At 43.3% G+C, this 15,320-nt stretch overlaps 1 protein-coding gene across 1 annotated transcript in view; it reads left to right on the top strand.

Annotated features, from left to right (window-relative positions):
• PLEKHG4B (pleckstrin homology and RhoGEF domain containing G4B) overlaps positions 1 to 15,320 on the top strand; it is a 93,075-nt gene that overhangs the window by 32,093 nt on the left and 45,662 nt on the right. Inside the window, 1 exon segment of the mRNA XM_035291877.3 lies at positions 402 to 599. Within this exon segment, the coding sequence (XP_035147768.3) occupies positions 402 to 599 (198 nt within the window).

Here is a 15,320-nt window from a genome sequence, read left to right as displayed (position 1 = left end):
CCCTCCGCAGGACTGCCCAGCCCCACCCCAAAACCTTGTGCTGTTCAGGTGCAGGGATGGAACTTACCCCACATCTAGGCTTGCCTGTGCCTCAGTGTGAGTGTGATAGAACGGCAGCCCACATTTACACAGCTGGTATATGGGGCCCCTGCCCAGGACAGGGCCACCAGACTGCCTGACATGCCTGCCGCTCTGCTATGGGACAGCACGGGGAGACCACCAGGAGCTCACCCTGTGCCAGGGACTCCCCTGCACCTTTTTTCTTTCTCAGTTAACTCAGATCATGCCAGTCACAGGACAGGGGACTTCAGTGTGGATTCTTCAATGCCAGCCTTGGACTGTCCTGTGCACTTGTTTTGAGTTATGTCTTTAGAGTTTCTGAATTCTCTCTTTCATTTCAGGATCTGGAATCTCTTGTCACCTATATCCAGAGCACGCTCTCTGCCCTGTACCCACCTTTTGAGGCCACGGCAGCCACGGTGCTCTGGCAGCTGTTGAGCGTGGCCGAGAGGTGCCACAGTGGGGACCGGCTGCACTGCCTCACCAGCTTCCTGCTCCCAACCAAGAGGACCCTGCAGCACCTGCAGCAGGAAGCCTGTGTGAGTACCTCCCCTGTGTGAGTACCTCCCCTGTGTGAGTACCTCCCCTGTGTGAGTACCTCCCCTGTGTGAGTTCCTCCCTGTGTGAGTACCTCCCCTGTAGCTCTGCGATTGCCCAACCTGAAGGAACTTGCTCTTTCCCTGGCAGGGCAAGAACTGGGCCCATCAGGGCACTGGCTCAGTACCTTCCTCTGACTTCTGGCTCCTCCCTGCTCTTCTTAAATGAAGGCTCAAATAAGGCTGCATGTCCCAGAAACAAGGGTTTCTTGAGCTTGCCAGGGTGTGTGGAGCCCTCTCTGTCCCCCAACACCAGTAAAGTTTCACTGCACTCTTAAGGAAGGAAACAAGTCATTCTCCAGAGCGAGCAACTCAGAGCTAAGTTACTACAGCAGTCACAGTGCAGGCCCACCTGGAAGGGATTGCAGTAAGCACCTCAGAACTAGGTCACTGCAGCAGTCACAGTGCAGGCCCACCTGGAAGGGATTGCAGTAAGCACCTCAGAACTAGGTTACTGCAGCAGTCACAGTGCAGGCCCACCTGGAAGAGATTGCAGTAAGCACCTCAGAACTAGGTCACTGCAGCAGTCACAGTGCAGGCCCACCTGGAAGGGATTGCAGTAAGCACCTCAGAACTAGGTCATGCAGCAGTCACAGTGCAGGCCCACCTGGAAGGGATTGCAGTAAGCACCTCAGAACTAGGTCATGCAGCAGTCACAGTGCAGGCCCACCTGGAAGGGATTGCAGTAAGCACCTCAGAACTAGGTTACTGCAGCAGTCACAGTGCAGGCCCACCTGGAAGGGATTGCAGCATGCACCTGGGAGCTAGGTCACTGCAGCAGTCACAGTGTAGGCCCACGTGGAAGAGACTTAGTGAGGTCCTTGGAACTAGGTCACTGTGGCAGTCACGATGCTGGCTTGGCATTCAAAATGACTTTCTCATTAAGATTAATCATTTTTGGATTTTGATTTAACATAAGAGATGTCCAGCTCTTCCTTTGGCCTGAATGCTTAGATGCCATTGCAGGGTTATTACTTAGCCTAATTTCAATATTACCGTGTCTGAGGGAATAGGGAGGCCCAAGGGAAGGGAAAGAGATGGAGGAATCGCCAAGTCAGTAGGGCAGTCCAGACACTCACAACGTTTATTAATTAAGTTTGCTGTCCTGTATTAGCATGGTTCATGGCACCCAAAACCATTACAATAGTGGTGTTAAAGGTCTCTGATTATAGTTCACCATCACTGATATAATTATAATGAAAGAGTCTGGAATATTGTGAGAATTCCTAATGTTATACTGAGACACAGATTTGTCACAAGTCATCAGTACATGAAAAATGCAGTATCTGCAAAGCTCAGTCAGCTGGAACACTGTAAAACAAGATACCTCTGTAGGTACAGGTAAGTCCCGCTCGATGAATTTCTTGTGTGTTTACGCTGTCGGTTGTTCTCGAGGCCGGGCTAAAATGTCAGTGAGAGCCAGGTTGTGGGTATGTCGCAGTGAGCTGCCGGAGCGCACCTGGCTGGGTCCTAAAAAGCACAGCCTCCGTTGGTCAGCACCGCCGAGCCCTCCGATGAAGTTGAATTAGGGCATTGTTTTTAGACTGTGGCTGGGCCACATTGGCTTATTAGACTCATTGAATGTCTTTGGTTAGAATGACAGGGCTGGGGAGGGGCAGGCACGACCTCGGTTTGATTCCTTGCGTGAGGTCATCTCTTCAGGAGATGTTTTCGTCTGTGAGCAGGTACCTGGTGCCCGTTTCACAGATGTTGACTAATATGAGGAAGGAACAGGTGCCTGGCAGGAGACTGAGTGACAGCACGGGAGCCACGCTGCTTTGGTTAGATCTGAGAGCTCCTGGCTGCTTTCAAAGGCCTGCCCGTGTCACCTTCATCCTACACAGTTTATTTTTCCTCTGATTCTAACATAAACCATCTCTCTCCCCACCTATAAAACTGCTCGTCTTCTGGAAAAGTCACGTGAATGATGGTACTTTAATGTGGATGCATATTTACTAGTATTTAAAAGCACAACACACAACTTAGGGACAGTCTACTTGATATTTATATTTTTTCTTTTGAATGAAAAAAATTTGTTCATCTCTGTAACAGGAGAAAAATGCATTTACCTTGACTACTACAACATATTTTAGTTAATATAAATTCAATTTGTGTTTTATTTAACATGTTCTAGTTAACATAAATTCAATTCCGTTTTTATTCGTTTATCCACTATTATGAAAATACGTGGTTGGGAAATATATTAATATTTCCATGAGATAAATTGTCATGGAAAACTTCAGTGATTACTGTGGCCTGACCCTCAGTAAATAAATGACATGTTTAATCACTTAACAACTTATTTGTCACTTTATTTCATCACAGTTTGGACAAAACTGTGTCTGGAGAAGTTTAGGGAAAAGGGCCAGGTGTGGCAGCTCACGCCTGTAATCCCAGCACTTTGGGAGGCTGAGGCGGGAGGATCAGCTGAGATCAGGAGTTCAAGACCAGCCTGGCCAACACGGTGAAACCACGTCTCTACCAAAAATACAAAAACTAGCTGGGTGTGGTAGCGGGCGCCTACAGTCCCACCTACTCAAGAGGCTGAGGCAGGAGAATCACTTGAACCCAGGAGGCAGAGGTTGCTGTGAGCTGAGATTGTGCCACTGCACTCCAGCCTGGGTGACAGAGCGAGACTGTCTAAAAAAAAAAAAAAAATGTAGGGAAAAGTAATCAGAAATATAGAAATAGGATATTTCCATAAAAGAGAGACAGAAAGGAGCTGGGAATTAGAATTAAAAAAATGAAATCAATCAAATAGAAATCAGAGCAGGAGGAGGGAGTAAACATAACGAAGCCATGGGAAGTGAGGAGCTCATCGTCGTAACACGGGCCTAAAAATTCAAGCCAGAGGATCACTGGTGGAGCAATGTTCATAACAAAGTATCGTAGCAGGCAAAGTGCATTGTGGATCTGAATGAGATCATTCAGCAATACTGCTAGTAACAGACAGCCAGGAATACGTCATCTGTGAACCTCTAACAGCATAGCCTGAAAATGTGTGACACGTTAAGTGGACAGAATTGCAGGGAGAAATCTAAAATGACAGTGGGAGATTCTGCCTCTCTCAAAAGCAGAGGGGGTGAGCAGACCACACACTGCTTGGAATGTACTTTTATTTATTATTTTATTTTATTTTGAGATAGAGTCTTATTCTGTTGCCAGGCGCCAGGCTGGAGTGCAGTAGTGCGACCTTGGCTCACTGCAACCTCCGCCTCCCAGGTTCAAGCAATTCTCCTGCCTCACCCTCCCAGGTAGCTGGGACTACAGGTGCATACCACCATGCCCAGCTAATTTTTTTGTATTTTTAGTAGAGGCGGGGCTTTGCCATGTTGGCCAGGATGGTCTCGATCTCTTGACCTCGTGATCCGCCTGCCTCAGCCTCCCAAAGTGCTGGGATTACAGGCTTGAGCCACCGCGCCTGACCGGAATGTATGTGTAAACAGGCGAACTCTCTTCCACTAAGTGGCATACGTAGAGTGCTGAGCCCAGTAACTATGGAATCCATGTCCTTCCAGCTATGCATGGAACACTTCCCAAAGCTAACCAAAATCTTACAAAATTCTTGTCCATTTATAAACATTTATCTCAAGGGTGTACAATTAGAGAATATTGGAGAGAACAACGCATTCTCCTCCTCCTCTTCTTTTTTTTTGAAACAGGGTCTCACTGTGTCACCCAGGCTGGAGTGTAGTGGCAGGATCACGGCTCACTGCAGCCTTGACCTCCTGGGCTCAGGTTATCCTCCTGCCTCAGTGTCCAGAGTAGCTAAGACTACAGGTGTGCATCACCACACCTGGCAAATTATTTTATTTTTAAATGTTTTTGTAGAGACGGAGTTTCACTGTTTCCAGGCTGGTCTCAAACTCCTGGGCTCAGGTGATCCTCCTGCCTCGGCCTCCCAAGGCACTGGAATTACAGGTGTGCACTACCATGCCCAGCCTACATTCTTCTTAAGTGTACGTGTACACTTATCAGAATCAATCCTTATCCACAAAGTGTCAACAAATACCAGAGACGTAGATAAAGGCCACAATGCAGTAAAGCTAGAAATCAACAAGAAACCCTTAGGTTCGGAAAATGTTTCAACCCGTTTATGTCTAACATCCCGTTATTGAAATGCTCGGTTTGTAGGAGTTACTTATATTCTACTGCTGAAAGCCATCTCCAAGGTCTGATTTTTCACACACAAAACATTTGCAGCCTCCAGAATAAATGGGTTCGTGTACTGCTAAATAAAAGATGACAAAACCAGCAAGAAAACTGTCAAAATGTTCAGAGCCGAAGAACAGATGTGTCCTGTTTCCAGTTACAATGTGGAGGAACATGAAGACCTTTTCCAGCAAAGCAGTAAGAATCCCCTAGAGAAGCCTGCACAACTGCACCTTCCTTTAAAGCCGTTCGAGAGGCAGGGACATGAAAAACGCCTGAAAGAACCAAACTATGGAGTGACAGTGCCTCCCTAAATGGGTAAATAACAGAAGCCACTTTCACGCTGGGGGCTGGTCCCTGAGGCTGGAAGAGGATGGAGCAGGAGCAAGCCTGTCAGAGAAGGACCTTCTTTGCTAAGAAAAGGAAAAATCAGCAAAATTTAGGAAACCTCTGTGCTGACAGATAAGAATCTGGAAAAGCCTCGAATGCAGGATAATCTTCTCTAAGTAATTCTCTTATAGGGAATTTTGCTGAGTAAATGGAAATTGAAGGGTGGAACTAGAAAGCAAAAAGAGATCTCAGAATCTTACAGTCACATGGGGTTGGTACATTCACTTGGTGATGCCCGTACTCCCAGCACCTTGCCGAGGTGAGCCGCGTTCGCGTGGTGATGCCCGTTCTCCCAGCACCTTGCCGAGGTGAGCCGCGTTTGCGTGGTGATGCCCGTTCTCCCAGCACCTTGCCGAGGTGAGCCGCGTTTGCGTGGTGATGCCCGTACTCCCAGCACCTTGCCGAGGTGAGCCGCGTTCGCGTGGTGATGCCCGTTCTCCCAGCACCTTGCCGAGGTGAGCCGCGTTCGCGTGGTGATGCCCGTTCTCCCAGCACCTTGCCGAGGTGAGCCACATTTACGTGGTGATGCCCGTTCTCCCAGCACCTTGCTGAGGTGAGCCGCGTTCGCGTGGTGATGCCTGTACTCCCAGCACCTTGCCGAGGTGAGCCACATTCGCGTGGTGATGCCCGTTCTCACAGCACCTTGCCGAGGTGAGCCACATTCACGTGGTGATGCCCGTTCTCCCAGCACCTTGCCGAGGTGAGCCACACCTGGCCAGAATGTCCTTACTTCAGTACAAAGACACACAAGGGTGGAATCTAGAAGAATGGGAAAACTACAACTAAGCATGAGACACGTATGTGGCAGCATAAACATCAGATAAGTAAGATTTCAAGACGATGAGATTACCAGAGACAAATGGGGACGATTTGTAGCAGTGAAAGGCTGGATTTATCAACAGAATGCCTGATAACGGAGCGTCACATACATAAAGCCAGACAGCAGTAAGTGTAGATTTTCACACTCTCCTCTCAGCAACTGATAGAACAATGGGGAAAAGAATCATTCAGAATATAAAAAACCTGAACATTAGTAAAAAACTTGACCTATTTGACACTTAACAGAACATTGCACATGACAAATGCAGAACACACACTCTTTTCAAGCTTACATGTGACTACATGTCCCAAAATAAACTACATGCCGTCATTTTTTTCAAACTATCAATAATTTTCTAAGGACAGAGATTATACAGATTTTTTTTTCTGACTACAGTATTATTAAATCAAAGCTCAATCATGTAAAAGAGATAACTGGAAACTCACAAAATACTTGGAAATGATGTATTTCTAAGTAATCCATGGGTAGAAAAGACTACAGTGTCCGTAGGGGATATTGGTCTCTATTTTTATTTTGTCTGGTATCTTGGTAATGCTTCTTAGAATGAGTTAGAAAGTATTCCCTCCTCTTTAATTTTTTGGAAAAATTAGAAAAGGGATGGTATTCTTCTTTAAATGTTTGGTAAAATTCACTAATGAAGCCATCAGTTCCAGGCTTTTGGTTAAGACTTTTTTTTTTTTTTTTTGAGACAGTCTTGCTCTGTCACCCAGACTAGAGTGCAGTGGCATGATCTTAGCTCACTGCAACCTCCGCCTCCTGTGTTCAAGCAACTCTCCTGCCTCAGCTTCCCGAGTAGCTGACATTACAGGCTCCTGCCACTGTGCCCAGCTAATTTCTGTATTTACAGTAGAGACAGAGTTTCACCATCTTGGCCAGGCCGATCTCAAACTCCTGACCTCATGAGTTCCACCTTCCTTGTCCTCCCAAAGTGCTGGGATTACAAGCGTGAGCCACCTCGCCTAGCCTGTTAAGAGATTTTTAAATGACTGATTCAATCTACTTACCAGTCATAGATCTGCGCACATTTTACATTTCTTCATGATTTAGTCCTGATAGGCTTTGTGTCTCTAGGAATTAATGTAGATTATTCAATTAGTTGATGCACAGTTATTCATAAGTTTTCATAACCCTTTTTATTTCTGTAGAATCAGTAGTAAGTAAGTAATATCCCCACCTCAGTCTGATTTTAGTAACACGCATCTTCTTTTTTCAGGCCAGCCAGCCAAAGGTTGGTCAATGTGCTTTTTTTCTTTCCGAGGAACGAGTTGGTTTCATCATTTCGTCTCCGGTTTTTCCATGGCCTATTCCACTTCTCTCCACTCTAAGCTTCGGGTTAGCATTTTCTTTTTGTTTTGGTTCCTTAAGTTGTAAAGTTAGGTTGTCGATTTGAGATCTTTACTTTTAAAAAATATAAGCATTTATAGCTATAAATTTCCCCCTTAGCACTGTTTTGCTGCCTCCCATGAGTTGAAATATATTATTTTAATCCATTGTTGTTTAAGAGCATGTTGATTAATTTCTATAATTTTGTGAATGGTTCAATCTTATTTCTATTATTGACTTCTAACTTCATCCCTTTGTGATCAGAGAAGATAATTTGTGTGGTATCTATTTTTTAAGTCTACTGAGACTTAGTTTTTGGCCTAACATATGATCTAGCCTGGAAGATGTGTGTCTCACATGTGCACCTGAGGAGCATGTGTGTGCCCAGCAAGAATATCCTTCAAACATGAAGGCAAAATGATGACACTGTTGGGTAGAGTGTTCTCGCACGTCTGTTAGGTCAAGTCGGTTTATTGTGTTGTTAAAACCCTCCACTTAAAAAAATATAACTTCTGTCTGGTTGTTCTGTTCCTTGACAGTGAGGTGTTGAAGTCTCCAACAGTTATTGTAGAGCTGTCTATGTCTCTCTTCAGTTCTCTTGGTTTTTGAGGCACATTTTGATGGTCTGTCATTAGGTGTGCTCATGTTTGTAACTGTTATATCTTCTTGCTCTATTTAACCTTTTATTAATATATAAGGTTCTTCATGGTGTCTTGTAACATTTTATGATTTAATGTCCATTTTATCTGACATTAGTATAGCCATCCCTGCTCTCTCTCGGGTAGGGTTTGCATAGATCTATTTTTCCACCTTTTCAGTTTGGATCTGTTGTGTCTTTGGATCTCAGGTGAGTCTTTTGCGGACAGCATATGGTTGGAGCATGTGGGATTTTTGAAAAAATCCATTTTGCGGGCTGGGTGTGGTGGCTCACACCTGTAATCCCAGCACTTTGTGAGGCCAAGGTGAGTGGATCACCTGAGGTCAGGAATTCCAGACCACCCTCACCAACATGGTGAAACCCTGTCTCTACTAAAAATGCAAAAATCCATTTTGCAGGCTGGGTGTGGTGGCACACTCCTGTAAACCTAGCTACTTGGGAGGCTGAGGCATGAGAATCACTTGAACCTAGGAGGCAGAGGTTGCAGTGAGCTGAGATTGCACCACTGCGCTCCAGCCTGGGTGACAGAACGAGACTGAAAAAAGAAAAGAAAAATCAGTTTACCAGTCTGTCTCTCGATTAGATAACACATGTATATTTAAAGGAGTTACTGATGAACAGGCCTTCTGCTGTTTTGCCCTTGGCTTCCTATGTGCTTGTTGTCCATTTTCTGCATGACTGTCTTCTTTAGTGTTTACTTGATTTTTTGTAGTAAAAGGCTTACATTCTTTTCTCATTTCCATTTGTGTGTATTCTATAGTGATTTTCCTTTTGATTACCATGGGGATTACATTTATTATCCTAGTTGTAACACTAATTCGAATTTATAGTACCTTAACGTTAATAACACAAAAAGATTATGTTCCTTATAAAGTATTAGTAGTAGTATAAAATATTATTAGTTATTAGTATAAAGTATTATTAGTTAAACATAAACTAATAATTCTTGTATTAGTCTCTTAAATCATGTAGAAAACAAAAAGATCAGTTACGAGCCATTGTTATGCTAATGCAAGCTTTAATAATTTGCATATATTTACCTTTACTGAGATCTTTATTTCTTCATAGTCCTTCAAGTAACCCTCTAGTGCCCTTTTACTTCACCCTGCTGGACTCCCTTGATTGTTTCCTGTAGGGTGGGTCTAGTGGTAACAACCTCTCCCAGCTTTTGTTCATCTGAGAATGTCCTAATTTCTCCCTCACTTTTGAAGCATCGTTTTGCCAGATATAAGACTCCTTGTCAACAGGATTTTTTCCTTTTATCATTTTGAATATTTTGACCCACTGCCTTCTGGACTTGAAAGATTCTGATGCAAAATATGCCAACAGTCTTATTGAGGATCCATGTATGTGATGAGTCACTTCTCTCTTGGTGCTTTCAGGATTCTGTATTTGTCTTTGTTATTCAAAAGTTGAATTATGATGTGTTTTGGTGTGGGTCTCTGAGTTCCTCTTATTTGGAGCTTATCAGGCTTCTTGGATGTTTATATTCATGTCTTTCCTCAAATTTGAGAAGTTTTCACACATTAATTCTTCGAATGTTCTATGCCTCTTTACTCTCCTGGAACTCCCACTTTACATATGCTGGTTGCTTGGTGGTGTCCCACAGGTCTTTCAGGCTTTGTTCACTTTTCTTTACCCTTTTTTCTGTCTGCTCAGATCTGCCTTTAGATCCCTTTAGTGAATTTTTCATTTTGGTTATTATACTTTTCAGCTCCAGAATTTGTTTGGCTTCTTTTTAGGACTTTTAATATCTTTGTTGATATTTCCATTTTTCCACACATCACTTGCTTTTTTTCTCCACATCTTTCTTGAGTTCTTTGAGCATCTCTGAGCTGCTTTAAAGTCTTTTCCTAGGAGGTCTACCATCAGGTCTTTCCAGGGACAGTTTGGGATTATTTTTCCATTGAATGGAACACACTTGACTGTTTCTTTGAAGGCCTTATGGCATTCTGTGGAAAATTAGACATTTGAATCTAATAATGTGATAATTCTGCAAATCAGATTTTCCTTCTCCCTTGGGGGGAAGCAGCATTGTTGGGGTAAATACCTGGGGTTCATCATTTCACACCAAGAAGATTAAGGACAGGGACACACATGAGGAGTGAGTTTAGGAGTGGAGGTTTAATAGGCAAAAGAAAGAGAAAGGAGAACAGCTTTTTCTCACAAGACAGAGAGGGGTGCCCAAAAGGGAAGTCTGGCCTGCAGCAGACAGCACCGGATTTTACAGGCCGGCTTGAGGAGGCGGTGTCTGATTTACATGGGATCCACAGATTGGCTGGACCAGGAGTGACGTTTACATAATGTGGTGGGGGGAGGCTGGCCACCCCACCCTAATGTTATTATGCAAATGTATTTCCACTTGGCCCTGTCTGCTCCGTACTGTACATGTGGCTGGCAAAGAGAAGGGAAGATGGAGCCGCCATTTGGAACATGCTAGTCCCAGGGAGCCTTTCCTGCTGGCACAGCTGCCAGCATTCGTTCTAAAACTTCCAGCTTGCTTGTCTGTGTCTGCAGCTAGATTTTACTGGCTGCTTTTTGTTAGAAAAGAGAATGATTTGGGGGGCTGCTTTTCATTCAAAGGAAACTTTACTAAGGAATTTCTTACCCTAAATAATTTCTTCTTAACTTTTTTATCATTGTTTCTGTTTATTGTTTGTTTGTTTTTTATTACTATAGGCTGCCTCTGCGCCAAAACCCAGCCCGAGGTGTAAACTTAAGGTCACTTTATTTCCTTCCGAGCCTGTTCCTTTGAGCTCACATGGGCGTTTTCTAATTTTCCTTGTATATGCAGTTTTTTTAAAGTGTCCTAGTCTTTAATGTCTGGATCACAAAAGGGGAAGAGAGAAAAATGAAAGTGGGGGCTAAAGGGCACCACCTTTCAACCCTGTGGAAGTCACTTCAGTGGCAGGGGTGGGGTCTGAGCAGTAGGAAAGAGGCAGCGTCACTGGTCTTGGGCCTCTGTCTGCACCTCTGGTCAGAAGCAGCACTGATAAGAGCCATGGTTCATGAAAAGAGTCAAACTCTAAAATATTTGAAGGGATTTATTCTGAGCCTAATATGAGTGACCATGGCTGGTGACACAGCCCTCAGGAGATCCACGTGTGCCTGAGGTGGTCAGGGTGCAGCTTGGTTTGATACATTTTAGGGATATTGAGGCATCAATCAAAAACATTTCAGAAATACATTGGTTTGGTCCAGAAAGGCAGGACAAGTAAAGGGGGTTTGGTGAATTTAAGCCTTTTCTGGTTGACAGCTGGTGAGTTTGTCTAAAGACCTGGGATCAATAGAAAGGAAAGGTTCAATTTAAGATAAAAGATTGTGGAGACCAAGCTTCTTTTGAAGTCTTTAGTGGCTGCCCTTAGGGACAGTGGATGACAAAAGTTTCCTATTGAGACCTTTAAAAGGTGCTAGATTTTAGTTAATCTCTTCAGGATTGGGAGGGCCTGGAAGAAGATCTAGCTATGTTAACAGATTCTTTACAGATGCAGATTTCCCCCAACAAAGGACAGCTTTGCAGGACCATTTCAAAGTACGCCAAAGAAACATATTTTGGGGTAAAATATTTTGACTTTCTTCTTTGTCACATGATGTTATGCCGGAGTCAGACTGGAAAGTTAAGTCCTGATATATAGGGTTAAATAAAACCCACAGGATGAGAATTCATGGTTTGTAGGGATGAACTCCCCAGACCCCTCAGATAGGCATTTAGGCAGGATTAAAAAATTGGAGCTTAGTCCTCAGCACCAATCCACTGTATTTGGATGACAGGGGTTTTCTGTTTTGTTTCTTGGGGTTTTTTGGCCACACTGGTTCTTGCAAGCTGCATGCAGGTCATCAGGAACACGTGCACAGCTGCCTGCGGCTGGAGGTGGGGTCTGGGTAGGGGAGGTGGGGCTGCCTGCTGGGCCCAGAGCTGCAGTTGACCACACTCAACCACAATTTGCCATTCCTGCTTTTAGTAGACTCCAGAGATCAAAGATTGTGCCAGTGCAACTGTTGTCCAGATGGGGAGGCAGACCGCGGGTGCCCCTACTCCACCGTCCTCCAGAATCCTCCTCATACCTGGGGCATTCTGAAAGAAAAAAATCTAGACAAGTTCTACGTTCATATCTCTTCCTTAAGGTTTTTACATTCTTGCTGCACTTAAAGATACTGTAAGACAACACAGTACAGGTGTGGTTAACCCAAGGAAGATGGTGGGCTCTTCAATTCAGCCGATCATGTTTGGGGCCTCCTGTACTCAGCAGCATCCCGTCAAGAGACAAAAACCACACAGAAATTTAATCAGGAGGGCTTCATTCGGAGAGCAGTTATCTAGTAACAGGATTAACTATAAAGGGTGTAAACCAGACATGAAATTCTAAGTGCCCCGACCGACTGAACAGACCCCGGCCCCCATGGCCACGGGAATCCCAAAGAAACTAGAAGAGCGAGTTCAGGCCAGGAGAGGAGGGGGTCGGACAGGCCTTGTCATACCCGTCCCCTTGGAGGGTTACAGCTGGCCAGCATTAGTATGAAAATAGAGATCAAAGACTGACAACAGATTCTGTCACAATAAGACGCCAAATTAATATATATATGTGTGTGTGTGTGTGTGTGTATATATATATATGTGTGTATATATATGTATATACACACATATATATATATATTGCATTTTAGGTTTTGGGGTACATGTGAAGATGTTGCAGGATTGTTGCATATGTACATACATGGCAATGTGATTTGCTGCCTTCCTCCCCATCACCTATATCTGGCATTTCTCCCCATGTTATCCCTCCCCAACTCCCACCTCCCGCTGTCCCTCCCCTAGTTCCCCGCCACAGACCCCAGCGTGTGATGCTCCTGTGTCCATGTGTTCTCATTGTTCAACACCCGCCTATGAGTGAGAACACGCGGTGTTTGATTTTCTGTTCTCGAAGACACCAAATTTGAACCCATGGTACCATATGACAGACAGCCCGTCCCAAAGGAAATAAAATTATTTTACTCCAAAAGGTATTTATTTGCCATAATCTGAAATGTCTCTTGTGGGCACCCCTCTCTGTCTTGTGAGAAAAAGCTGTTCTCCTTTCTCTTTCTTTTGCCTATTAAACCTCCACTCCTAAACTCACTCCTCATGTGTGTCCCTGTCCTTAATCTTCTTGGTGTGAAATGATGAACCCCAGGTATTTAAAACAATGTTGCTTTTCCCCAAGGGAGGGGGAAAATCTGATTTGCAGAATTATCACATTATTAGATTCAAATGTCTAATTTTCCACAGAATGCCATAAGGCCTTCAAAGAAAAAGTCAAGTGTGTTCCATTCAATGGAAAAGATAATCCCAAACTGTCCCTGGAAAAGACCTGATGGTAGACCTCCTAGGAAAAGACTTCAGAGCAGCTCAGAGATGCTCAAAGAACTCAAGAAAGATGTGGAGAAAATAAAGCAAGTGATGTGTGGAAAAATGGAAATATCAACAAAGATATTAAAAGTCCTAAAAAGAAGCCAAACAAATTCTGGAGCTGAAAAGTTTAATAACCAAAATGAAAAATTGTCTCTTGTGGGGACATTTACCCTGTGTGAGCCACAGTTTTCTCAGGACTGGAACTATTCAGAACATGACTACAAGATTTATAGCACCTGGTCTAATTTGGTAGCAATCCCAAGGTAGCCAAAAGATTTGCAATCTGAACCATGGCTAGTTTGGCCAAGGGGAACCACAGAATTGTGAACTGTATTGGGGCAAAGAAGAATAGTGTTCTTTCTGTATTTGTGTCCTTTTCAAAGCCTTGATGTACGCACTTGTCATAGTACAGTTGCTCATGTTGTGCACATTACTATGAAATCACAGCTGATGCCACCGGAGCAAGTTCCCCTGAAAAAGCTGCTTCTGATCATGTCAATTGACACAGCAAAAGCATTTGACAAACTTCAACACCCTTTGATGATAAAAACAAAATACCCTAGGAATAAAAGGAAACTATCTCAACGTAATTAAAGCCATGTATGTAAAACCCACACGAATATTGTCCTCAGTGGTGGGAGACGGAAAGCTTTTCCCCTGAGATCAGGAACAAGACAATTCTATCAATTATAATTGGCAGCTGAGGAGGACTTAACCAAACACAGCTATGCAAAATCCTGGCTTACTCCTCAATTACCCACGTAGGATGAATGATAGCGGTGTTATACTATGACCCAAGCATTACTGTTCTCGCCCTACTCATCTATATATTCTCAACAGCAATCTCTACATTTATAATATTTTACTTAAACGTAACAGCCCTATCACTATCACATACCTGAAATAAACTAACATGAGTAATACCCATAATTCCACTAACAATAATATCTCTAGGAGATTTACCCGCGCTAACAGGCTTTTCCCCTAAATGAGCTATGATACGAGAACTTAGAAAAAACAGTAGCCTAATCATCCCTCTTACCATAGCCATATTTACACTAATAAACCTATACTTTTACATACGCCTAACATACTCCATCTCAATAACAATATTCCCCACATCCAATAACGCAAAAATTAACTGACAACTAAAGCATATGAGGCCACTTTTATCTCCACTTACAGTCTCTTCCACCTTCCTCCTACCTCTGACCCCACTAATATTAATAGTCTAGAAATTTACGTTCATAAGACCGAGAGCCTTCAAAGCCCTCAGTAAGTAAACTTCACTTAATTTCTGCACTACTATAAGGACTGCAAAACTTTATTCTGCATCAACTGAACGCAAATCAGTTACTTTAATTAAGCTCAAAAGAGGTTAGATTGAGTTGAGTTGGTATATAGTTTATTTAAAACAAATGACTTCGACTCATTAGATTACGATGAATCATATATACCGAAGTGCCTTTCATTTATATTAATGTCACACTAGCATAGTCCGTATCATTACTAGCATTATTAATCTACCGATCCCATCTAACATCATCCCTACTATGCTTGAAGGCATCATATTATCACTATTCATTATAGCCACACTCACAACTTCAAATATACACTTAATACTAATATATATGATACCTATTATCCTCCTAGTATTCGCCGCATGAGAAGCTGCAGTAGGCCTAGCCCTATTAATTTTAATCTCTAACCTCTACGGCCTAGACTATGTGCAAAACTTAAATCTACTTCAATGCTAAAAATTATTTTACCAACAATCATGATACTCCCAATAACATGACTTTCAAAAATCATGTAATATGAATCAATATAATAACCTGCAGCCTATTAATTAGCATTTTTACTCTCCTAATATTATATATACCAAATAACTCATGTCACCTGTCACTAACT

Source organism: Callithrix jacchus, chromosome 2 (genome assembly GCF_049354715.1).
Source record: "Callithrix jacchus isolate 240 chromosome 2, calJac240_pri, whole genome shotgun sequence".
Taxonomy (NCBI): Eukaryota; Metazoa; Chordata; class Mammalia; order Primates; family Cebidae; genus Callithrix; species Callithrix jacchus.
The sequence above is the reverse complement of the archived record's forward strand: the minus strand, read 5'-3'. Positions and strand labels throughout refer to the sequence as shown.